Raw genomic sequence first — 24769 nt, forward strand, 5'->3', positions numbered from 1 at the left:
GCAATGTTAACCACAGGTAAGTAAGTTGCCTAACCTTCCTTGGCTTCAGTTTGTTCAAATTTGAAATGAAAGGAATGAGCTACACCATCTCTCTCCTCCTAACCATCTTACTATCATTCTATAAAATATTATTCTCCATTTAGGTTAGCCTAGAAATGACAAAGCAAAAGATCTATACTGTGGACCCACATAACAAAGCATTTTTATCTATATAAAGAACAATTTCCTAATTAAAATAATAAAGGTCACCAAATAAGCTAAGGTTGAGGAGGGCAGGTTACATAAAAACAAACACTTGGAGAGCATTTAGACAATGCTAAACTGTCTCATAGTGTTTAATCCTTTATATTTATTTCATTTAATCCTTACAGCAGACGTAAAAGGTAGAGGGACTGTTAATTCTCCAATTTTTTAAAAATTCTCCAATTTTAAAGATGAGGAATCTGATACTAAGATGATTCAGGCAGTAAGTGGCAGAGCCAGAACATGAACCTAAACCATACATCTACAAAACCCATACCCTTAGCCATGACTCCAGTGATAATAACCAGATGTACAAGATGTATGACAATTTTAACTTATAACAGGCAACAAGAAACCTACTTGTATAAAAAGAATAAAAAAATAACAGACTAGGCAGAGAGGAAAGAACACAAATTGAGAAAGTATTATTTACTAAGAGGATATGGTGAAGCCCCATTTGAGCATGTCTCATTGCCACAAAGACTTACTGAACTGATTTCCTGTTGTGAATCTTGCAGGTGTTGCTGAAGAGGTCCTAGCTGAGCCTTCCCTGACTCCACACTCTCCTCCAATTCTGCTGTTTCTTGCTGTAAGCGACTAAGCTCTTCCCTAGCTTTAGCCAGCTCTTCCTCATAAGTAGAGATCTGAGATTCTTGACTAGTTAATTCAACTTTCAGGGATGAGATCTGTAACATGGGAGAAATGACAAGGGGGATTTAAAACAAACAAACAAAAAAAGAGTTGTCATTAAAATGCTCCATAATGCAAATATGTTTATTTGTTCAGTTTACTATTTTGGTGGGGTTTTGTTGTTTTGTTTTTTTTTTTTTAAGTATGTATTTTTGGTAGAAAAGGGCAATTAGGAAATAAATAGAGGGACTTGAAGGCATAGGTACCACTCTTTCAGCTAAAATTTGGAAAATAATCAGGGTGCCTGGGTGGCTCAGTCAGTTAAAATCTGGAAAAGCAGTACAGGAAGTGCCCCCTTCCCAAAAAGAGGACCTATAGTTTCTGGATGAACAGTGCTCCAACTCCTTTATGTGCCCCAACTGTTGACTAGATTGCTACCTAACAACAAAAGCAGCAACAACAAGCGAAGAATGTTTCCACCCTAGACTTTACCAGCTGGGCCTCCTCAGCACATTTCTTTCTAACTTCCTTCAGTTGCTCCTCCAGCTGGGATTTCTGCTCATCCAGTCCATCAAGGAGTTCCTGTACGTGCTGTTTCTGGGCCTGGAGTTTTTGTAGATTAGTATTCTCCCTTTGAACTTCATCTTGCAGATCCTGAAATACAAGAATATTAACATTTATTATCTTTGGAAAGTGGGGAAGGTTAACAATTTTTAAAACCCCATCTTAAGGGAATACAAAGTCTTATTAAATATATTGTGTTGGCAGATTGGAGATATCCCAGCTTTAAATACTGTCTTTACTTTAGGATTTCCTCCCTAGACTCCAGATTTTAAAATCCAATTTGCTTATTCAAACCTATCTTTGGATGTCTGATGAGCTTCTCGAACATGTCAAAAACAGAACTCTTGGTATTTCCCCCCCAAAATCTGCTTTATCCTCAATCTTCTCCCTCTTAATTTCTATGGCCAAAAAATCTAGCATGTTCTTTGACTCTTTTCTTTCTCTCACATCTCATCTCCAATCTGTCAGCAAATTTTATTGCTTCTTCCTTCAAAACATATTCAAAATCTGACCACTTTTTTCCTCAACTTTGGTCCAAGTCACCATTCTCTCTCTTGGATTTCTGCCTTCTAGCTGGTTTCCCTGCTTTTCTACCCAGGCTACCTACAGTTTATTTTCAGCCCAGCAGCCACTGAAAAAAAATCTCTGTCAGATGAGTCACTTCTCTATACAAAATTCGGCACTGATTCCCCATTTCCCTTACTGTAAATACCAAAGCCCTCACAATGGCCCTGCAACTTCCAACTTCATTTCCTACTGCACTCTCCCTTGCTCAGTCACTCTGGCCCTGCTGCTGCTCCTCAAACATACCAGACAGGCTCCTTTCTCAGGATCTTCCATTGATTATCCCTTCTTCCTAGAAAAAGGTCTTCCCCAGGTATCCATATGGCTCAAACCCTCATCTCTTTCAAGTCTTTGCTCAACTATAACCTTCTCACAGTGAGGCCTTCCTCACCAGCACCATTACCACCACCTCCCTCCCCTAAGTCTCCTTCATATATAGCAGTAGTTTTATTCATTTTCTAGAACAACTTTATTCAGATGAACATACTATACAACTCACCTATTTAAAGTGTACAATTCAACGGCTTTTAGTACCTTCAGAGTTATGGAATCATCACAATTTATTTTTAGAACATTTTCAATCACCCCAAAAATAAACCCTATACCCAGTAGCAAGTCACTCTCTATTTCCCTCCCAATCACCCTAGGCAACCATCAATCTACTTTCTATCTTGATAAGCTTTGTCTATTCTGGATAGTTGTTATAAATTAAATCATACAACATCTGGTTTTCTATGACTTACTTCTTTGTGACTTAGCATGTTTTCAAGGCTCATCTGTATTGGTACAAAATAATTATTTTAAACAGCTTTATTTTTTTTTTTTTATTGTTTCTTTTTTTTTTTTTTCCCGGTGTTCCAAAATTCATTGTTTATGCACCACACCCAGTGCTCCATGCAATACATGCCCTCCATAATACCCACCACCAGGCTCACCCAACCCCCCAACCCCTCCAAAACCCTCAGTTTGTTTCTCAGAGTCCACAGTCTCTTATGGTTTGTCTCCCCCTCCGATTTCCCCCAACTCACTTCTCCTCTCCATATCCCAATGTCCTCCATGTTATTCCTTATGCTCCACAAGTGAAACCATATAATTGACTTTCTCTGCTTGATTTATTTCACTCAGCATAATCTCTTCCAGTATCATCCATGTTGATATAGAAATTGGGTATTCATCCTTTCTGATAGAGGCATAATACACGGACCATATCTTCTGTGGCCACTGTTGCTATGAACACTGGGGTACAAACGGCTCTTCTTTTTACTACGTCTGTATCTTTGGGGTAAATACCCAGTAGTGCAATGGTAGGGTCATAGGGTAGTTCTATTTTTAATTTCTTAAGGAATCTCCACACTGTTTTCCCAAGTGGCTCCATCAACTTGCATTCCCAACAACAGTGTAAGAGGGTTCCCTTCTCCACAACCTCTCCAACACTTGTTTCCTGTCTTGTTAATCTTTGCCATTCTAACTGGTGTAAGGTGGTATCTCAATGTGATTTTGATTTGAATCTCCCTGATGGCTAATGATGATGAACATTTTTTCATGTATCTGTCATTTGTCTGTTAGCTATTTGTATGTCTTCTTTGGAGAAGTGTGTGCTCGTGTCTTCTGCCCCTTTTTTGATGTGATTCTCTGTTTTGTGTATGTTGAGTATGAAAAGATCTTTATAGATCTTGGGTATCAGCCCTTTGTCTGTAGTGTCATTTGCGAGTATCTTCTCCCATTCCGAGGGTTGCCTCTGTTTTGTTAACGGTTTCCTTTGCCGTGCAGAAGCTTTTGATCTTGATGAACTCCCAAAAGTTCATTTTCACTTTTGTTTCCTTTGCCTTTGGAGATGTATCTTTTTAAAAAAAAAAAAATTATTTATTTATTTGACAGAGAGAGAGAGAGAGATCATAAGTAGGCTGAGATGCAGGAAGAGAGGAAGAAGCAGGCTCCCCACTGAGCAGAGAGCCCGATGTGGGGCTCAATCCCAGGACCCTGGGATCCTGACCTCCACTGAGCCACACAGGCGCTCCGCCTCTAGGATTTTGATAGATTCCTGCCTCAGGTTGAGGCTTTTATCCATTTGGAATTTATCTTTGTGTATGGTGTCATAGAATGTTCGAGTTTCACTCTTCTATACAGAGCTGTCCAATTTTCCCAGCACCATTTATTGAAGAGACTGTCTTTTTTCCACTGTATATTTTTCCTGCTTTGTCAAAGATTATTTGACCATAGAGTTGAGGGTCCATATCTGGGCTCTCTGCTCTGTTCCACTGGTCTATGTGTCTATTTTTGTGCCAGTACCATGCTGCCTTGGTGATCACAGTTTATAGCAAAGCTTAAAATCAGGCAATGTGATGCCCCCAGCTTTTTCTTTTTCAACATTTCCTTAGCAATTTGGGGTCTCTTCTGGTTCCATACAAATTCTAGGATTGTGTGTTTTAGCTCTTTGTAAAATGTCAGTGGAATTTTGAATCAGGATGGCACCAAAAGTATAGATAACTCTAGGCAGTACAAACATTTTAACAATTCTTCCAATCCATGAGCATGGAATGCTCTTCAATCTTTTTGTGTCTTCTTCAATTTCTTTCATGACTAAAATTTGATTTACGTATCATAAAATTTGCCCATTTTAAGTATACAATTAAGTAAGTTTTAGCAAATATACAATTGTACAACCATCATCACAACCCAGTTTACACCACTTCCATTATCTGAAAAGTTCCCTCATACTCTTTGCAGTCAACCCTCACTCCTATTTGAAGCCCCAGGGAACCAATGATTTGTTGTCACTACAGTTTCTGCCTTTTGTAGAAATTTCATATAAATGGAATCATACCATACATAATCTATTGTATCTAGCTTTGTAAATCTAGTCTCAGTTGTTGCATGTATAGGCAGTTTGTTCCTTTTTATTGCTGAGCAGTATTCATTGTATGGATACATATTTGATGGACATTTAGGTTGCTCCCAGTTTTGGGCTATTATGAATAACAGAGCATATAATTTAAATAAATTATATTGCTTATGGTCTACTGCCTTCCACTACAACATAAGCTCCACTAGCTGGGAGGTATTTGTGAGTTTTGTTCACTGCTATCTTCCCAGTTCCCAGTATACAAGAGGTACTCCATAAATATTTGTGAATGATGAGTGACATCATAAAGATGTCAATTCTTTCCCAATTAATCTATACATTTCAATTAAAATCCTAATAAGGCTTTGCAAGAAGCCTGACAAGCTGGTTCTAAAACACATTTAGAAGAAAAAAGGAAAAGAAACAGCACAGTAAAACATAAAAGGACTTAACCGACCAGGTATTATGAACTATAGGGGAACTAAAATAATTAAAGACAGTTTGGTATTGATCAAGGATAGAAAAATAGATTGAGGGAACAGAAAAGAGAATTTAGACAGAGATCTAATATACACAGAAATAATGATGTGAAAACATGACATTAAAATTGACTGGAAGGAGGATCCTTTTGTAGTTCATAAACATGATGATTGAGTATTCACACCATTGTGTGACATGTAGCTCCCCTCAAACCTTGTTACAACATCAGCACATTACCCGTCTGACACGAACTTGGAAAAAAAAATTGACTGGAAGGAAAAAGAATTAAATATTCAGTATATGTGCTGGGCATACCCATATGGTAAAAAATAAAATAAAAAGAAGACTGTAAATCACATTAAAGAGAAAAATAAAGTCCAGGTGTATTACAGACCTAACTGTGAAAATCAAAACTTTAAAATGTATGGAAGATAAAATTTAAAAAAAAAATGTATGGAAGAAAATAGAGATCTCAGTGTAGGAAGGAATTTCCTAAAGATTAATCATTTTTAAAATGCTATATTTATTTATGTACTATACTTTATGTTTAATGACAAAAGCTACAGAAACTAAAACATTACAGTGGGAAATCTCTGTACCCTCTGCTTAATTTTACCACGAACCTAAAACTGCTCTAAAGAAAAAAGTCTATTTAAAAAAAAAAATACAAAAGAGACCTCGGCAAATAGATGAAAGCAGCCACTGCCATTATCATTACCACATGAAACAGAGCAGCCAAGATGCCCTGATTTATATGTCCTCTAACATTTGGGCTTCCTCGCCTGGACCACAGAAAAATCATTTGAGTGGCTATTTTCCCAATTCTCTGAAGAATGGTACAATACTAGTACCACTGCAGATATACAGGAGAGAGATTGTTTATAAAAAGGTTTCCAAAAGGAATTAGGACTTAATTCTCTCCAGGAACCACAAGTGAGGAAGAAGGGATTGATAACTCTAACACATGTTTTGGCATGAGGTGGACAGAGATCTCAAAAAAGATGAAATAAAATTGTGAACACAAATTTCTAAAAATAATGGTATCTTTTTAATAACATACTATTCAAAGACCCCATCAAGTACTCATCAGAACAAGAATCTAAGAACAACAAAAGAAAAACTTAGAAGACAGTCTCTGAATGACTGCATGACTACACAAAACAAGGACTTCTACAATAGTCCTTATAATGTGCGAGGTATTGTCCCAGTCTCTTTACATATATTAATTCATTTATAATCCATATGACAGATCTATGAAGTAGGTACTATTGTTATTCACATTTTATGGGTGAGAAAACTGAGGCACAGATGGACAAGTACTTATCCAAAGTTACAGTTAGCAGGTAATGGATTCAAAGTAGGTTCTACATATTCCAGAGTCTGAGTCCTTCATCACCAAGTTACACAGTGTCTATAGATCAAATGTCTCACAAGTATGCCACTATTTTTCAAATATATGTATATGCTTCTCTGATTAAATAAAACATCGAACAATGCTTTTAATAACTGATTTTTACTTGTATTTTCTCAACCAACTGATTGATCTAAAAATGCAATTACTATCATGCTGCTTTCTTTAAAAAGTTCCCTTTAAAGGGCCCACACAATGGAAGATCATGAAAGTCTCTTGTGTGGACATTCGATGAGTCTATGTGATTACAGATTCATAATGGTAAGCTCCATTGGTACTTTATCATTAGTCTACCGGCAAGCCTAAATTTTTTCATGCCTAAAATTATTAACCTTGCCGATACTGTTAGCTGATCCACACTCAAAATTAAGATACAGTTTTAGATATGCACCTAGCATTGGCTCTCAATAGTTTTCACTGTCCCTTCCTTGATTCATATTTTGTTTGTTTCTTCTTGTTCCAAATGTCCCACTTTCTTTAAAAAAGTAACCCATTGTAAAGGAGAGTTCTTTAGTCCCTCTGCAAAATATATAATGGCTTCCTCTTACCTGTAGGCTAAAGTAAAACTGCCTACAAGATACATCAGAACCTTCAATACTGGGCCCCATGTTATCCTTCCTCTTCTTCTATTACCCTCTTTTCCTTACATTCACCTGTACCCCAGCCTCAATAAACCATCTTCTTTCTCCAAGAGACAATATACTTCAATGTCCCAGTGCCTTTCTTAAGCCATTTCCTCTGCCTTGAGAGTTCTTGCACACCATCATTACCTGGAAATACTACCCATTCTTCAAAGCCCAGCCAAACCTAATCTCTGACTCATCCTGAGCCTTCTTTACTGTATTCTTATCGCAGTTTGTCCTTAACCTCTATTATCACACTTACTACATTGTATTATAGTTACCTCTACACACTAAACTGAAGGACAGAGCCAATGTCTCATCTTTCTTTGAGGTTCTACAATCTAGTACAATGCATAGCACTTTCCAGAGGATTAATTAAACAATGATATGTAACTACCACAAAGTTCCAAGTACCTGGTAGAAACTCTTGGAATATGTGCCTGATGTTGATAGAGAGGATTTCATGTTCTTTTACTGTTCTGTAAAAACCTTCACTCTGCACTTAAACTATAAGTCAATATTAACACTAACATCAAAATGACCTATGATAAATGCTTTTTGTTAAATTAACATATGCCTAAATTTCTACACTGGTTCAATATTTTCATCATCTATAGACCAAGATTGATCTGACATTTAAAATTTCCATTATATGGAAATAATTTTTACTGCTTTAGACAAATTACTGTGGCATACACCTTTCTTGTGTTTTTAAGCTTATATATTTATTTTTTTTTTTACATAACACTATGTAAAAGTGTTATGTAAAAAAAAAGTGGAATAACAGCTTCATTTTAACGCAGTAGTTGGGAAAATTAAGGTGGTTTGAAATTTTCTTTTAAGTAAATTATTAAATATTTTTTTAAATGCCAGCTACAGCTCAAGTAATTGTATTAGTTTGGGAATATAATCCATCATAAAAACCTTACTTTGGTCATAAAGTTATTATACAGTTTATATATAATGATGTGCTAGTCTAAAAAGCATTTTTTAAGAATCCTGTGGAAAAATTTTTTTCTTTCCCTTTAATTAAAAATGTTCAGGAGTGGGTAAAGGAAAAAATATCTGTTATTTAGTCTCATCCTCAAATACTTTAGACTGATTTCCCACTGTCTCCCAGCCCTCCCCCCACCAAAAAATCTTGGGCTTCATCTCTAATACTATTTAATCTTTATAAATAGATGCAATTTTGATGCCTCCACTTCTATTGCAAATCTGCTTTTTTTTTTTTTAAGATTTTAATTTATGTATTTATTTGACAGAGAGGCAGACAGGCAGGCAGAGAGACAGAGGAGGAAGCAGATAGCCCGAAGACCTGCTGAGCAGATAGCCCGATGCGGGTCTCAATTTCAGGACCCTGGCATCACGACCTGGGCTAAAGGCAGAGGCTTTAACCCACTGAGCCACCCAGGTACCCCGTAAATCTGCTTTTTTAAAAAAAGATTTTATTTATTTATTTGACAGTAAGAGAGAGAGAGAGAGCACAAGTAGGGGGAGTAGGCAGAGGGAGAAACAGGCTCCCCACTGACCAGGGAGCCCCATATGAGGCTTAATCCCAGGACCCCGGGATTGTGACCTGAGCCAAAGGCAGATGCTTAAGAACTGAGCCACCCAGACACTCCTATAAATCTAATTAAAAATAAAATCTACCTTAAATGGGTCACATAACATAAGAAAATGTCTAGGGGGAGGGCGCTAGTTAGTTAGAGGGACTCAGTCAGTTAAGCAGCCAACTCTTAGTTTCAGCTCAGGTGTGATGTCAGACTGAGTCCCTAGTAAGGTTTTGCACTGAGTGCAGAGTCTGCTTGAGACTCGCTCTCTCTCACTCTGCCCCTCTCTTTCCCCTGCTCTTTTCTCTGTCTAAAATAAAGAAACAAAATCTTTAAAAAAAAAAAAGGAAACGAAAGAAAAGAAAATGTCTAGGACCTAATGCTAATTTTTAAAAGCTGAATATGAGGCATGTATAGTATAATCACAAATAAATATAAAGCCATTTATGTATATTCATAAAAATATAACAAAATGTTAACAATGGCTCTTTGTAGAATGTGAAGTTGTAGGGTGTTTTAAATACTTTTCTGTATTTTACAAGATTACTATGGACCCATATTACTTTTATAACCTGAAAATGTCAAGTTTGGAGTTTTTAAAATATCAAATACCTCTGGCAGTTTCATACCAATATAAAAATATTCAGATGTTTCAGATATGACCGAATTTTATGTAAGAACTACCAATAGTAGGAATAATGCTGGTTTCCTTTAATAAATAGAAACATTTTTCAAAACTAGTTTTTTAGTGAGCTACTTTAAATACACTCTTTGAAGATAAGTTTGTGCAAAAGGAATGGGAATAAACAAGCCTATATAATATTTACTCATTCTTGACCTTTCTTTTCCACAGAGTAAACAAATTCACTCAAATTTTCTAGGCTCACTTCTTAGCTGCAGTAAAAATCCACATAGTAATATCTATAGGCTTCAAGAAAAAGGTTATTGAGAAAATAGCTCACCTTAGTGATATATTCTAAGCTGGATAGATGTCCCTATTAAAACTAATTATAATTAATGTTTCTTTATGTTTATTTTTTTAAGATTTTATTTATTTATTTATTTGAGAGAGAGAGAGAGCGCGCACGAGCAAGCGAGCGAGCCGGGGAGGAGCAGAGAGAGAGGGACAACCAGGTTCCACGCTTAGTGCAGAGTCCAACTTGGGGCTTGATCTCACAACCCTGATATCATGACCTCAGCCAAAATCAAGAGTAAGATGCTTAACTGAGTGAGCCACTCAGGGGCCCCATCTTCATGTCTATTTCTAAATATAATAGAAGATAATCTCTTGGCGCATTTGGGTGGCTCAGTCAGTTAAGTGGAGTCCCAGGACTGAGCCCCACATCGGGCTCCCTGCTCAGTGGGGTGTCTATTTCTCTCACTGTCCTTCACCCTGCTTGTGCTCTCTCACCTTACTCTTGCTCTCTGGTTTTCACTCTTTCAAGTAAATAAATAAAATCTTTAAAAAAATCATCTCTTAAAAAGCGTAACACTAATCCATACACAAAAGGGCCTACTCTTTCAGGAAGCAAACTTAAAAGTTATTAAATTGCACAAAATCAAAATGAACAGATGCAAACATACATACTACAAGAATCAGAATCAAATTTCACTGCAAAATTACTTGTAATGCTACCACCACTGAAATGCAATTTCCCTATAAATATCAGTATTCCCATATTCTTGGCTATTTTATTTTTGGTATAGTTTGCTTATCCTGAGACTAAGTGAAGGTAACAAATGCACATCTCCTTCTTGGCGTACCTGCCCAAGCCCCCCCTCTGCCAACCCTGCCCTTGATTAGGGCAGTCACAGGCTCTCCTAGCAAACAGTATCTTCCACTAACTAGGATAATTGTCTCTTAACTTTAAGGTAGTCCTTTGAGAAAATCATCTTCTGATTCAGTGCACGACTTCAGCACTATCAAATGCCATCCTATCAAGTAAGTGACTGAAGTCATTTGCAGAAGCCTTCCTGGTTATGCTCTACTTGCCTATCTGCCACCAAAAGAAGAAAAGGAGGATAACGACAATTAAGACTCTTGAAAGAATGGAGTGAAAAAACTACAGTAATAGAGTGCCAAGGTCTGTTTTAGAAAAATACCAAAGCAGCCACATCCAAGGTTCCTCATCAAAGAAGGGATCTTTGAGCTAGTATCTTGGCTTTATTTAAAAAGAACTTTCAAGGAAAACGTCCTGTTTTCTAGAAATCACACAAGTTAATGAAAATGATAAACTCATCCCCATCCTTCCAAATCCCATGAAGTGTGACAAAGGTAGTAAAAAACAGAATTTAAACAAATACATAAAAACTCTTAGCTACAGTAAAAGAGTAAAATTTATTTTAGCAATCCAACTGAGTTATACAACTGAAGAAGTAACTTAAGTATTAAACCTATTAAGCATTAGCAACATGAATACATTTGCATCTGTTTCACATAAAATACAGAATAAAAAATAAAAATACCACCAACTTATGAATACTCACTTAAAAACCCCAAAGCATATATAAAGACATGTACTTATACTAGTATATCTATACCTAAAGAATTATTAATGAGAACAGGGGGAATTTTAAATATTTCAGTAATCTTATAAAAATGTTATTTAACTGATTTTTAAAATTCTACAGACTAATCCCAAACTAGAAATAATCAGGTACATTCATTATGTTGGCCTAATTCTCAAAATGGAAGTTATAGGAATATTCTTTTTTTTCTTTTTTTTTAAGATTGTATTTATTTATTTGAGAGACGGAGATCACAAGCAGTGGGGAGTGGTAGAAGGAGAAACAGACCCCCCTGCTGACCTGGGAGCTGACTGTGGGACTCGATCCCACAGTTCTGTGATCACGACCCTCGCTAAAGGCAGACACTCAACCAACTAAGCTACCCCGGCACCCCTACAGGAATATTCTTACTATTAAAAAAGTACCAACTACAGAGCAAGATGTTTAGGTCAAAGAACAGAAAGGAAGTCTATTAAACTAGGTGGGTGTTAGAAATCCTCACCAACAGCCTGCCTTTATTTCCCAATCATATGCTTCGCAGCATGTTCTAAGAGCATTATCGCTAGGAAAAGAATGTTGAGCTCATGTATCTAATTTTACTTCTACCCAAAATAAGTCATCCCTCTTCATCTAAGGGGAAAAAAAAAACCCAAGTGATTAAAATGAACCAAAAAGGGACAATTACTATGATTACTAAAGCTTTACTGATAAAGTACAAATAAGTGGGGGCCTCTTTTGCAGGACAGTAGCATGAACAAGCATGAACTTTACGGAAAAGTATGACTTTATGAACCTACCATGCTCTCAATCCTTTCTGTGTAAGGTTTCTGGGTGTGTCTTGGCTATTTTTAATTTCATCTACAAAATTGAAGTTTACTCATTTCTATTGTGAACAGCTTCCTTAAATTTATCTCCATCTAATAATATATTATCAAATATAGTGAAAGAAATTTTCCACAGTACAATTTCTTACCTTAAAGAGTTTACAATAGAGGCTGGAAGATACTGGAGTCACACACACCACATAGCACAAGAAGATAACCTACTGGACATACCATCTAGGTAAATACACACTCCTCTGGGAGTTTCAACATAGGAAAGACTGATATAGACTAATAGACAGAGAAGGAAAACTTTTATTTAGAGAAGTGGTGGGATTTGAGCTGGGCTTTAAGGCATGGGCAGAATTCACATAAGCAGGGAGACAGGGAACATTATAGATCACAACAGATCTAGAGGGTAGAAATAAGAAAGAGAATGTGTAGGGCACACAGAATAGAGGCAGACAATAAAAAAAAATAAGTAATATAAGAGGAGGATCTGTACCTCATCTTTTTTTCCTATCTCCAATATATCCATGAGATATGACATCCTCCCATCATTAACAGCAGCAGTGGGCAGCAGTAAAGATTTTCACAGCTGAGAGTCATGATACTAAAATTGGTTTAGGAAGAAGGGCAAGAAGAGGATGGGCAAGAAGAGCCTTATGATCTGATTTCTAAATTTCAGATGTTAGGTAAAAGGGTGGCGATAATGAGAAAGAAAACACTTACAAAAATAGGAGAGTCCAAAACTGAAGCCAATTTTTTTTCAACAAAATGAGACTCATTTTAGACACATTGACTTTGAAAATGATAAACATCAAAAAAAAGAAAAGAAAAGAAGATGATAAACACCAAAATGTTTAACTGGAGATGTGAGATTAGAGAGTAGAGGGCTTGATAAATATTTGGGAATTACCAGCATATGGATGCCAGTGGTATGAAAAAGGAAGGGAAGGTATCAGTCCCTGGCATCGAGGTATGTATCAGTCCCTGGCAAAGGCAACAGAAGCAAAGGGTCAGACAGGCAGGTGACTATCTGGACTATCTGACAGAACACAATTCAAGAAAGCAGGAACCAATGCAGAAAAGACCAACGGATCTTGCCTTAAGATTATTATGGTTCTGGAAAGAAAAATTAAAGCACAGTTGTATGGGTAAACAAGAAAACTAAAGAGGATTACCTGAAAGGACAGGAAGAGGAAAAAATGGCCACATAAAGAAAAAAGAAAAGAAAAAGCGAAAAACAGGTTGGTAGCTAACGTGGCAATAGTAACAGAAAAACAAAAATCAAAAAACAAAAAAGGTTATTTTCAAACTGGTGAGTCCTGTGTGTAGACAGCTCTAAGTGAAGAAAGAAGTCAGAGAAGGAAGAGCTTGATGATGAAGGGAGGATAGATAATAAGTAGATAACAGTAGGGTATAGAATTCTATTACTAACCAGAACATTTACTGAACTTTTACATGGTACCAATCACTCTGAGGCACTGTAACTGCATTATCTCATTTTATTCCTACAGCAACTCTAAGTATTTGGTATTTTTATTCTTTCATATTACAGAATAGAAAGCTACTGTGTAGAGTGTTAAATTACTTACTTAGGGTTACAAACCTAGGAAGAGTCAGACCCAGAATCTGAAATCAAGTTTGTCAGATACCATGTAGTTCCTACAAACTTTTATGCAACACTGAAGAAAAGTACATAGGAGAGTAAATTCCTAATTCCTTAACCACTCACAAGAAAACTTTAATAAAATTGTTTACAGGCAATTTAAAGTAGGAAAGAATGTGGGTCTGCCTTCTCCCCTTAACAGAAGTCCAAACCATATACCTTTGAGATAGAATGGCATTTTATAGCTTTTTCCCCTTGGATCACTTTGGGCCTAGTTTCTCCACAGAACTTGATGAACTAGCAGTATACCTCATATGCATTCACAGTGATCATTTCAGGAAAAAAGTTGAAGTTAACTGCTGGTTTGTTTTTCAAGAAAAAAATCTTGAACTGAAAGTGCTCAAGACTGTAGTTCACAGGAATACAGATAGGAAACAAAAATTTAGGAATTAATTATGTAGCAGATTTCCTAATTTATCTGTATTAGGACTAAAGACTACAGAGATACAAAACAAAAAAGAACTAGTCTTTTGGCACTTTGGTTACATCTAAAACCTGGTTTCTGTGCTTGAGATATGAGCTCATATAATTACTATCTATGACTTTATAAATGCAAAGAAAAGCAAGAACACTCAAAAAGCCAAGTTTGGATTAGGCAGACACTCACTAATAGTTCAAAACTACCTTATTTTTCTCCTGTCTTCACTTAGGCATTTCTCATTTGGAAAGTGGGGTCAGAAAGCACTGAAGTTCTTTGATTCTGCTATTAATTAATAATTCCAGTAAACTGCTTTTTGCCATAGAAATTAGAAAATAGGGGCGCCTGGGTGGCTCCAGTGGATTAAAGCTTCTGCCTTCAGCTCAGGTCATGATCTCAGGGTCCCAGGATTGAGCCCAGTGTCAGCCTCTCTGCTGAGCAAGGAGCCTGCTTCCCCCCTCTCTCTCTGCCTACTTGTGATCTCTGTCAAATGAATAAATAAAATCTTTAAAAAAAAAAAGAAAGAGGGGCGCCTGGCTGGCTCAGTGGGTTAAGCCGCTGCCTTCGGCTCAGGTCATGATCTCAGGGTCCTGGGATCGAGTCCCGCATTGGGCTCTCTGCTCGGCAGGGAGCCTGCTTCCCTCTCTCTTTCTCTGCCTACCTCTCCATCTACTTGTGATTTCTCTCTGTCAAATAAATAAATAAAAATCTTTTAAAAAAAAAAAAAAGAAAGAAAAGAAAATAGAGAACTAGGACTTAAGAGTTACTTACAGATATTAATTATCCATATCATTCCTTAGTCTGTGCCTCATTACCACTGGGTAAATCAGAGTTAATCAATAAGTAATGAAATCTACTTATTACCACTTCTGCTTCAGAAAACTGTGCTTCAGAAAACTGAAAATAATCACCAAAATTAAAAGTTTTAATTACATGTAGATGTCATTTATCCATGTCATTCTTAGTCTAGTGTCTCTTTACCACGTATAATACAGAGATACCTGTATAGGAGTGGAATGAATAATGAATCTACTAATACAAAACTTTAATCCAAAGTTCTCTTTTCAACGAACTTATGTTCAAACATTACAACTTGGTCTGTACTAAGCATGCTCCAAGATGCCTTTTATTTACAGCACCCAATGAAGAAAATAGACTCCCTCTGCTAATTATACATTCTGAATATAGCAAAGCTTAAGATTTAACATACACCTTACCACTAAGTGAAAAGGGACAAAAAAAAATCATGAAGAAATTTTGTCGAATAACAAAACTTCTAAAATTGTAAGAAATCAAATATTCAAGAACAGCCCATTTAGCCTGAAAGAAACAATATAAATTTCAGTATTGTTCCAAACCAGCCTTGTAAATTCAGTCTCAAAAGATGCAGAAAAACCAAGGTAGATGTACATAAATAACAAAATACTGTCCATCAGAAAAACCTTCACACTTCGAAACCCTATCTGGCTAAATTTAGAAGCTGTCCCATGTTACATCAGTAACTGTATTTCTTCAGATTAAGGAAATTTTTATAGATTATTTTATCTCCCATTCTTAAGCTATTTTCAGTAGTAACTGCTTTAAGTCTGTGTCTCTTTTCATTTCCTAAGAAGCTCAAAAACTGCATGGAAATAATGTAATGGAGGTAACCACCCCCCATTTCACTACCACAAAGGGAAATATGTTAGTGATGATCTCTTGACTTTTCCATCATCTTTAGGAAAATTCCAGTATATACAGTAAAGGTAGCAATCTAATAAAATAACCAACTTGTAACAAGAAGTCTCTTTGGCTTCTTCCTCAATCTCTCAGTAAATTATTCTCTGCACCCAGGCATAACACATCTCATAGACAATCTCGCTGCATGTCCTACATCAAAACAAAACAATGGATCTACCAATTTAGAGCTTTCATTCATTTAAAACTATCAGCACAAGCACAGAAATCCAACATATAAGTAACATGTTTTAAAAGGCCCACCCATATGCTTTTACTGGCAACTGATAATAGTGCTTCTACATCCAACCTCCTGTATGTGCTGGTATAACATTCGGGCAACAGTGCCCAAATAACATGGTCACATGCACTGTTTATTGCCCTAAATGCAACACTGCTCAATTTTCTATTTTTTTTTAAATGTTTGAAATACCCTTTTTTGTACCATTTCTCAATCAGAAACTAAGGTTTTATTATCTTTTCTATTTGTAAAATGAAGGTACTTAATGCAACACTTAGTGAAAATGAATTAAATCTCATTATGCTAAAGTTTAAGCTTTAACTTACAAAATGCTATTTTAAATTGTTTCATATCATTTCCCACCCTACCAGTGTTATGAGAAACAGCCCTTTAAAAATACTAGGTCTCCTAGCTAACAAAATTTCACATTCATAAAAAGCAATTTGTGTTTTGATGATGATGGTGATGGTGATGATGATGATCTCATTTAATTTTATCGGTATAATAATATTTACATCTCAAGTCATTCAAACTTACCTTTAATGATACGATGTATAGGTAAATATTATCTTAAAAATACTTTCAAAACTAGAAATTTATGCTAAAAAATACTGCTTTCTCATTGCAGTATAATCTGTGCAGGCCAGAATTCAGAGAAAAACTATCATTCTGCAAAAGGCAAATATTTATGTCACATAAATAACAGGTATTTTCTTGACCTACCCATCAATACCACAACCATCACACAGTAAATGACCCTATACATTTAAAATGAATCCTTCTAAATCAGAAACAGAATACTGAATTTTATAGTTCACTTACCTGAACCTCGCTTGTCCTCTGTTTGATAGTATCTTCTTTCTCCTTAAGGTCCTGTTCCACATTATTCTTTTCCCTAGAAGACCAGCAAACAATGCAAGAATATTTGAGAACATCAGCTACAGCCGGTATGGTTATCCATCCTCCTAACCCTGAATCGCTTTTTAAATACATAGTGAAACATTCAATTTTTAACTGAAGGGCAGAGTTTTCCACCCTCTTTTAATTATTTATGGAATAGAAATCAATATAAGCTCTGTTTGTTAAAAAAAAAAAAATGCTTTCTCACTAAAATGTGGTGAAAAGAGAATAGATTAAAAAAGGAAGAGGAGAAAAATAATCAATGAAACACTCAGGTTTCACTGATCTCACTGTTGCTATGGAAATAATGTCCAATGAAAACTGCTGGTGAAAAAAGGAGGGGTTGCATCAGCTCTGTACGCTTAACCCTTAAGTACCACTGTCAAATCAAATGAAAATGGCTAATAGAAATAGTCAACAATATTAAGGAAAAGGACATTTTCTGAAGTGTTAATTTCCCCTTAAATCACTGGTGTGTACCAATTTTAGAATGAAAGAACACAGAAGAAATGGGTAAGACTGTCAATAGACAATCCATTTGCTCCATCAAATACTGCTCTACTCAAAAAAGCTATTTTAGGACCACTTGTCAATTCCAGTTGATCAAATACATAAAACAAGGTATACTAAGTAAAAACAGAATCACATTTAGCATTTATCTCGTTCTATACTCTTCTGATCAAAAATACTAGGATCCACTTGTAGTCTGAGATATATTATCTAAATTCTTACATGCTTCCATCAGAGCTACATTCCTAATGAATGAGTCCTAAGCAACCTTAGATTCAGAATTACAATATAAAGCTATTTCTTTTGGAGTAATAAATTTAACTGCTTGTACTGAAAACACACACACACACACACACACACACACTGACTTGCTCCCTTCATTTTTTTTTTTCTTTTTTACAAAACGAGAGAAAAATCCATAGAATTCTACAGCAATACATTTTTGGGTGGGAGGAAAGGTAAAAGAAGGCAACATGAAGAAGGGGGATGGCATTTAAGAAGTCATCCAAACTAGTTCTGCAGAGTTCCTCCTTAGAGCTTCAAGCCTATTATTTCAGTTTCATCCCAGACATCATCCAAACATAAGCTCAGGCTCCATTAAGCTGTAGCATAAAGGAAAGTGGGGGAAATTACACCAGAGAAGATCCTTAAGGGGCAACTTAATGCTATATTTACATTTCTCCCCTTTTTGGGGTGATATTTTAAATGTAGACAAAAATCAACTGTTTTTGGATATGCAGGCATAACGTTCTTAAGATTTGTAAGGAAGAAAAAAGCCCAAGAATAAAACCTATTTGTATACTGTTACTTTTAAACACTTGAGATGGCCAAGGAGCTCACTAACCATTTTTCAAATGGGTCGCAATGTGGGTCGTGATGTTGCTGAGATTTTAAATAGTCCCTTACCATGTGAATCACTGTTGCAGCCCATTCCTCCCATACCTCAATCTACTTATTATGCAAAGGTCATCCCCACTCCCAACCCTTATAAAATTAGGTAAAATAAAAAAATAGAAATCACAGGAAGAAAAACCTAAATATACCACACAAATTCAGCAACCTCAATCTTGAAGAAAAAAAGAAATTTTTCCTTCCCTCCTTATGTGAGCATAAGAATGTTTTCATTCCTGCTGCAGCATGTCAGAGGTAAGTCACATGAAAAACTAGCCCCCTCCCCACAACTGCAAATTCTCAGAAGCATTCCACACAGGGCAAGTATCAATTATGCCCCCTCATTTTGAAGGTAGCTAATAACAAAAATAGAAAATATCACACAGCTTCACAGATCAGCACCACACACTAGTATGCATGTTTGTATTCAATCCTTTCTGCTTCTGTTAACTGCTGTTACTGACAATGTCTACTCAAAGATCAAGTGTGCAGGCAGGAAAACAGGGCTACAAGAAAGCAGTGAGCTGACAACACAGCCAAGAGAGAAGAGTAAGAGAGCTTTTTAAAAAATAAAAATAAAAAAAGGAAGCTAGCCGGGTGACAAAGAAAACAGATTACAAAGGACTATCAGCTCTCACCAACAAATAATACAGTCTCTGTTTGGGTAAAATGAAGGAAGGTTAAAAGGTAGAGATTCCTTTTCATAATTTTGGGTGCGGGAGTAAGGGGAGCAGTAGTGATCTCTCCAAACATTCCCATTTTTGTTTATTTCCAACTAAACAAAAATATGAGATTGTTAGGCATTAATTCTCACAGTACTGAGATCAATTAAATTTAACTTCTGATCCACTTTTATCTAGTGAAATTCTGGTCTCCTAATAATTCTTTTATTATCAAAACCAAGTAGTGTATGATATATTACTAAAGAGAAGATGTAAAAAAAAACAAAACAAACAAACAAAAAAAAAAACATCGGTTCTATTACTATTAAAACCATCACAATTGGAAATCTGTCCTATAAATGAAACTAAAAATCAAATTATTTTCTCATTAACTTAGATTATAATTTCAGGGATGTTGTTCTGTGATATTCCATTGACTCTTCTTTTTTTTTTTAATTTAAATACAATTAGCCAATAGTACATTATTAGTTTCAGATGTAGAGTCCATAGACTCTTAACCTCTGTAGCTATCCTTCTCATTTCCAGCAAGTAAGAATGGCTAAATACTTTTAGATGCATAAAGATGCTTAGGTGCAAGAGAATGGGACGTGGGTCATATTTCTTATATTCTCCTTTCTTTCAAATAACATATATTTTTCTGTGCATAACTATACAAAGCTTTCTGTTTATCATTAATAATTCAAAAACCTAATCTTTTCAAGATTCTGTGCCACATTAAAAAACATTTATATGCAGTTTCCCAAGGAGCCCACCAATACATGTGATAAGACAGATGCAAGATATATTTCAAAAATTGGTGTGTGAGCATTTTGCCCAAACCACTACTCATCCTGAATGACAGGAAAAGCTCTTGTGTTTTTAGCTTAGTAACTTCCAGAAGAGAAAAGGAATGATCCTACATACCTCCTATCTTAGATTATCTCTGTGACCCTGTTCACTCCCAAGATGCTGGCACATCCTAAAAAATCCACAAATACCAAAGCTTTACATAAAGAAAGGCTGGGGATAAGGCTCCCTAGTTTCCAAAAGCTGCTGGTTCTGATTTGGTGGAAGCTAATATGCGAACCAGCAAGAAAACCAAAGCCCAAAGTTGACAACTGCATAAATTTACGATGAATTAGTCAAAGCTATTCACAAGGACAGTGGGGACCCAAGTCCATGCAGTTCACTTTCATTTCTCCAGGCGCTGTTTATGGGGAGAAGGGAGTGAGCCATCTGTCTTAATTTTGATATAATACCACACTGTCAGAGAAACAGATTTAAGTCACCTTCAAAGCCCTTCCCAGAAATATAGTTTTAGGGTCTTTTCCTGAAAATAAATCTTCATTGTTTTCCAACCAGAGAACAATAAAAAAGAGAAAACAGTTGGAAACTAAAAACCAGGGGCGCCTGAGTGGCTCAGTTGGTTAAGCGACTGCCTTCGCCTCAGGTCATGATCCTGGAGTTCCGGGATCGAGTCCCACATTGGGCTCCCTGCTCAACTGGGAGTCTGCTTCTCCCACTGACCTCTTTCCTCTCATGCTTTCTCTCTCTCTCTCTCACACACACACAAATAAATAAATAAAATCTTGAATTAAAAAAAAAAAAAAAAGATGAAGAAGAAGAAGAAACTAAAAACCAATTAGTTAAAAACTCATGAAGGGTGACGCTTGGGTGGCCAAGTCAGTTAAGCGTCTGCCTTTGGCTCAGGTCATGATCCCAGCGTCCTGGGATCAAGTCCCACATTGGGCTCCTTGCTCGGCAGGGAGCCTGCTCCTCCCTCTGCCTGCCACTCTGCCTGCTTGTGCATGCACGCTCTCTCCCTCTCTCTCTCTCTGACAAATAAATAAATAAAATCTTTAAAATAAAAAATGTAGTTTAACTGCCAATAATCTCTTATCAAGCAAACATAGAAAAGCAAGCTATTCTCATTATTCTTATTACTACTCTGGTCACTACAGTAGTCTTTAGTAAAGCATGTAGGTCATACAGAGAACAAGAAAATGGGACTAAAAACTGGAGACTCAGATTCTCATCTGGATCTGCCATGAAACAGTTTTTAGTTTGTTTGTTTTGTTTTCTTTTTTTTTTACTCTGATTATCACGTAACTTTCAGAGCCTCAGTCTTAATTTTCATTATGCAGATACTAATATCTCTACTATCTTAAGATTTGCAAGGTAAAATGTAGAAGATGTCATGTAATTAGGAAAAAAAGCAAGCTGTGAACCTATGTTGTGCCTGCTTTTTACTGATAACATTAACATTACCAGAATTCTAAATAACACTGATGGAGGAATTTTAAAATTTGTTAAAAGGAATTATGGGCTGCAATAAAATTTAGAAAACATAGATAAATGCACAGAATATATAATGTAATCAGAAATTTCTGATTACAGAAATGGAATAATCAGAAATTTCTGCCCCAAAATCTTGCTTAATATTCAAATAACTACTCTCTACCTTTAGAAACTCATTATATGGTTTTCAAAGCATAAGATCTGGTGTAAAATAGCCCAGAATTCAAATACGGGTTCCATCACAGGGCATCTTACTTAAATCACTGTAGTAGCAGTTATTTGTTCTGTCTGACCCTCCCTTCTCCTAGGACCCAGAAATCCTGTTGGGAGACTGCTCTGCTCTTTCTCCCTTACCTATCACCTTTCTGCCTGAATAGTTCAAATAGAAGATGCCATCTTTTTACAGATTCAACCTCTCTGAGCAATGACTTGCTGGGGACTGGCTCCTACCCAAAGCTTAACCATTCTCATTACACCAACTCACCACCACAGAGATTAATTCAAGAAAAAGCCCATGACTAAAGACAAGGCAATCAGGATCTTTATCTAGGATGCCTTTATTTGGAACTAATAGAAAACTATTATTACCACTATACTATCTACTACTACTATCATTACAATAATATACTACTAATAGTAATTATAATAACAGCAATATTATCACATGGAAACTAGCATTTATTAAACACTTACTACATAACAGGTATTACGTGATAAGCACTTTACATGGATTATCTCATTCATTCTTAGGAAGAATTATTCCTGTAAAATGATGGAGATGGAAGGGATATTTGTTGTACCTGCCTAATAAATAATAAAATTTCCACATAAAAACCTGACGTTAAAGGCAAGCAGACAGATAATCCTGGTAGGGCTTAGGCTCTGGCTCCTTTCCCCCATTATGATGGTTAATTCTATGCATTAACTTGGCTATGCCATGGTACCCAGGTATTTGGTTAAGGTTAAACAAGTATTTGGATGTTGCTGTAGAGACTTTTTTTTAAAGATATATTTATTTAGAATTGGGGGAAGAGAGAGGGAGAGAATTTTTAAACAGAGTCTCCACTGAGTCCAGGAGCATGGAGCCAGACAGGGGGCTTGATCCCACAATCCATGAGATCATGACCTGAACCAAAAACAAGAGTCAGACACTCAACCAAGTCACCCAGGCTATTGTAAAGATTATTTTTTAGACGAAATTAATATTTAAATCAGTAGACTTTGATTAAAATAAATTACTCATCATAGTATGAATGGGCTTCACCCAATTAGTTTAAGGCCTTCATAGAGGAAAAAAACAAAAACAAAACAAACTGAGGTTCCCCAAGGAAGAGAGAATTCTATCACCAAACTGTCTTTGGACTTGAGCTGCAACATCAACTCTTCCCTGAGTCTGCAACCTACTGGCCTTTCCTACACATTTCAGACTTGCCAGCTCCCACAACTGTGTGAGCCAATTCCTTAAAATAAATTGAATATAGTATCTACTTTACATATCATATGTGGGGACTGCTGCAAGGAGTGAAAAAGAAATACATAACAAAACTCAATAATACATCCCTATGCAACTTTAAGACCTATCTATTGATTAAACAAATACTGAATATTACTATATAGCTGTTACTGTGCTATACTTTAGGGCTACAAAAAAACAATGAGACAGGTATCTCCCATTAAGAAACTCAGAATTTAATGTATTTGAAGGGTCTGGCAGAAAAACGTAAAAAGATAATTATGATGCAGAATACTGGGTGCCAGAATGGGCAAGCAGAGGTGCTGTGGGAATACAGTAGATGGGTACTTGACTCTCCCTGGAGAGGGTAAGAAAAGGCCTACCTGGTATCAGAGAAGGCAGGATCATTAACCACAAAATAAGCTGTAAAGATAGTAAATGGTATGTTTACCAACAGAAATTACTCCAGCCTGGGCATGCTTTGAGACTTCAGCTAAGCTTTGAAGGGAATAATAAATGTTGGACAGAAAAATGGCGTTTCAAAATGAGGGAAAGCTTGTACAAGAAAGCACAGAAGACGCCAGCAAAATGGCAGACTAAGAGGCAGGCTAAGAAGAAACCTTCCCAAATTTGATAAAATACACCAATCTACAATCCAAGAAGCTCAACAAATTCCAAGCAGGAAAACCCAGAGACCCACACTGAGACACATTAGAATGAAACTGATGAAAGACAGAATCTTAAAAACAGTAAGAAAGACTAGTCACATACAAAGGATCTTCAATAAGATTATCAGTGGATTTCCCAGCAGAAAACTCGAGGACCAGAAGACAGTGGGATGATATATACGAAGTGCTTAAAAAAAAAAAAACCTAAAAACACAATCTGGCAAAACCGTCCTTTCAAAATGACAGAGAAGTTAAGATATCTCCAGATAAACAATGGCTGAGTGACTTCCTCACCATTAGACCTGTGCTACAGGAAATGCTTAAGTGAATCCTTCAGGTAGAAATGAAAGATGCTACTAGGCAGTAACTCAAAGCCATATCAAAATACAAAGATCTTCAGTGAAGGTGTATATACATGGACAAGATCAAAAACCAGTAATATTGTAATTTTGGTTTACAACTTCCCCTTTAAATTTTCTATAGGATTTAAAAGACAAATGCATAAAAAATAATTATGTTAGTAGATACATAATGTATAAAGATATGACTTATGACATCAATTACATAAAATGGAGGGGACAGAACTTAGAGGAGTAGAATTTTTTATGTGATTAAAGCTAAGTTGATATCAAGTCCAATTAAATCATTCAGTTTGGGAAGATGAAAAAATTCTGGAGATGAATAGTGGAATAGTTGCACAAGAATATGAATGTACTTGATGACACTGAATTAAATGATTAAAAATGGCTAAAATAGTAAATATGCTATGTATATTTTATCATAATAAAAAGATAATGAAAAAGAATAAAGTACAGGGGCGCCTGGGTGGCTCAGTGGGTTAAGCCTCTGCCTTTGGCTCAGGTCATGATCTCAGGGTCCTGGGATCGAGCCCCACCCACATCAGGCTCTCTGCTCAGCAGGAAGCCTGCTTCCATCTCTCTCTCTCTCTCTCTCTGCCTGCCTCTCTGCTTACTTGTAATCTCTGTCAAATAAATAAATAAAAATCTTAAAAAAAAAATAAAGTACAGAGGTGAGAAAATTCTGGATAGACTAATTTATTTAAGATGGAGGGTTCATGTGTGGTGAATATAGCTGGAATGGAAG

At 36.2% G+C, this 24769-nt stretch overlaps 1 protein-coding gene across 3 annotated transcripts in view; it reads right to left on the reverse strand.

Annotated features, from left to right (window-relative positions):
• Positions 1 to 24769, reverse strand: part of EPS15 (epidermal growth factor receptor pathway substrate 15) — a 143996-nt gene that overhangs the window by 40991 nt on the left and 78236 nt on the right. For all 3 annotated transcript variants that reach the window (XM_082688403.1, XM_082688404.1, XM_082688402.1), the window contains exons 13-15: positions 17106 to 17178; positions 1366 to 1527; positions 732 to 929 (exon numbers count right to left, since the gene is read on the reverse strand). In XM_082688403.1, the coding sequence (XP_082544529.1) occupies positions 732 to 929; positions 1366 to 1527; positions 17106 to 17178 (433 nt within the window). The remainder of the gene's footprint in view (positions 1 to 731; positions 930 to 1365; positions 1528 to 17105; positions 17179 to 24769) is intronic.

The sequence above is a fragment of the Mustela nivalis genome, assembly GCF_964662115.1.
Source record: "Mustela nivalis genome assembly, chromosome: 10".
Taxonomy (NCBI): Eukaryota; Metazoa; Chordata; class Mammalia; order Carnivora; family Mustelidae; genus Mustela; species Mustela nivalis.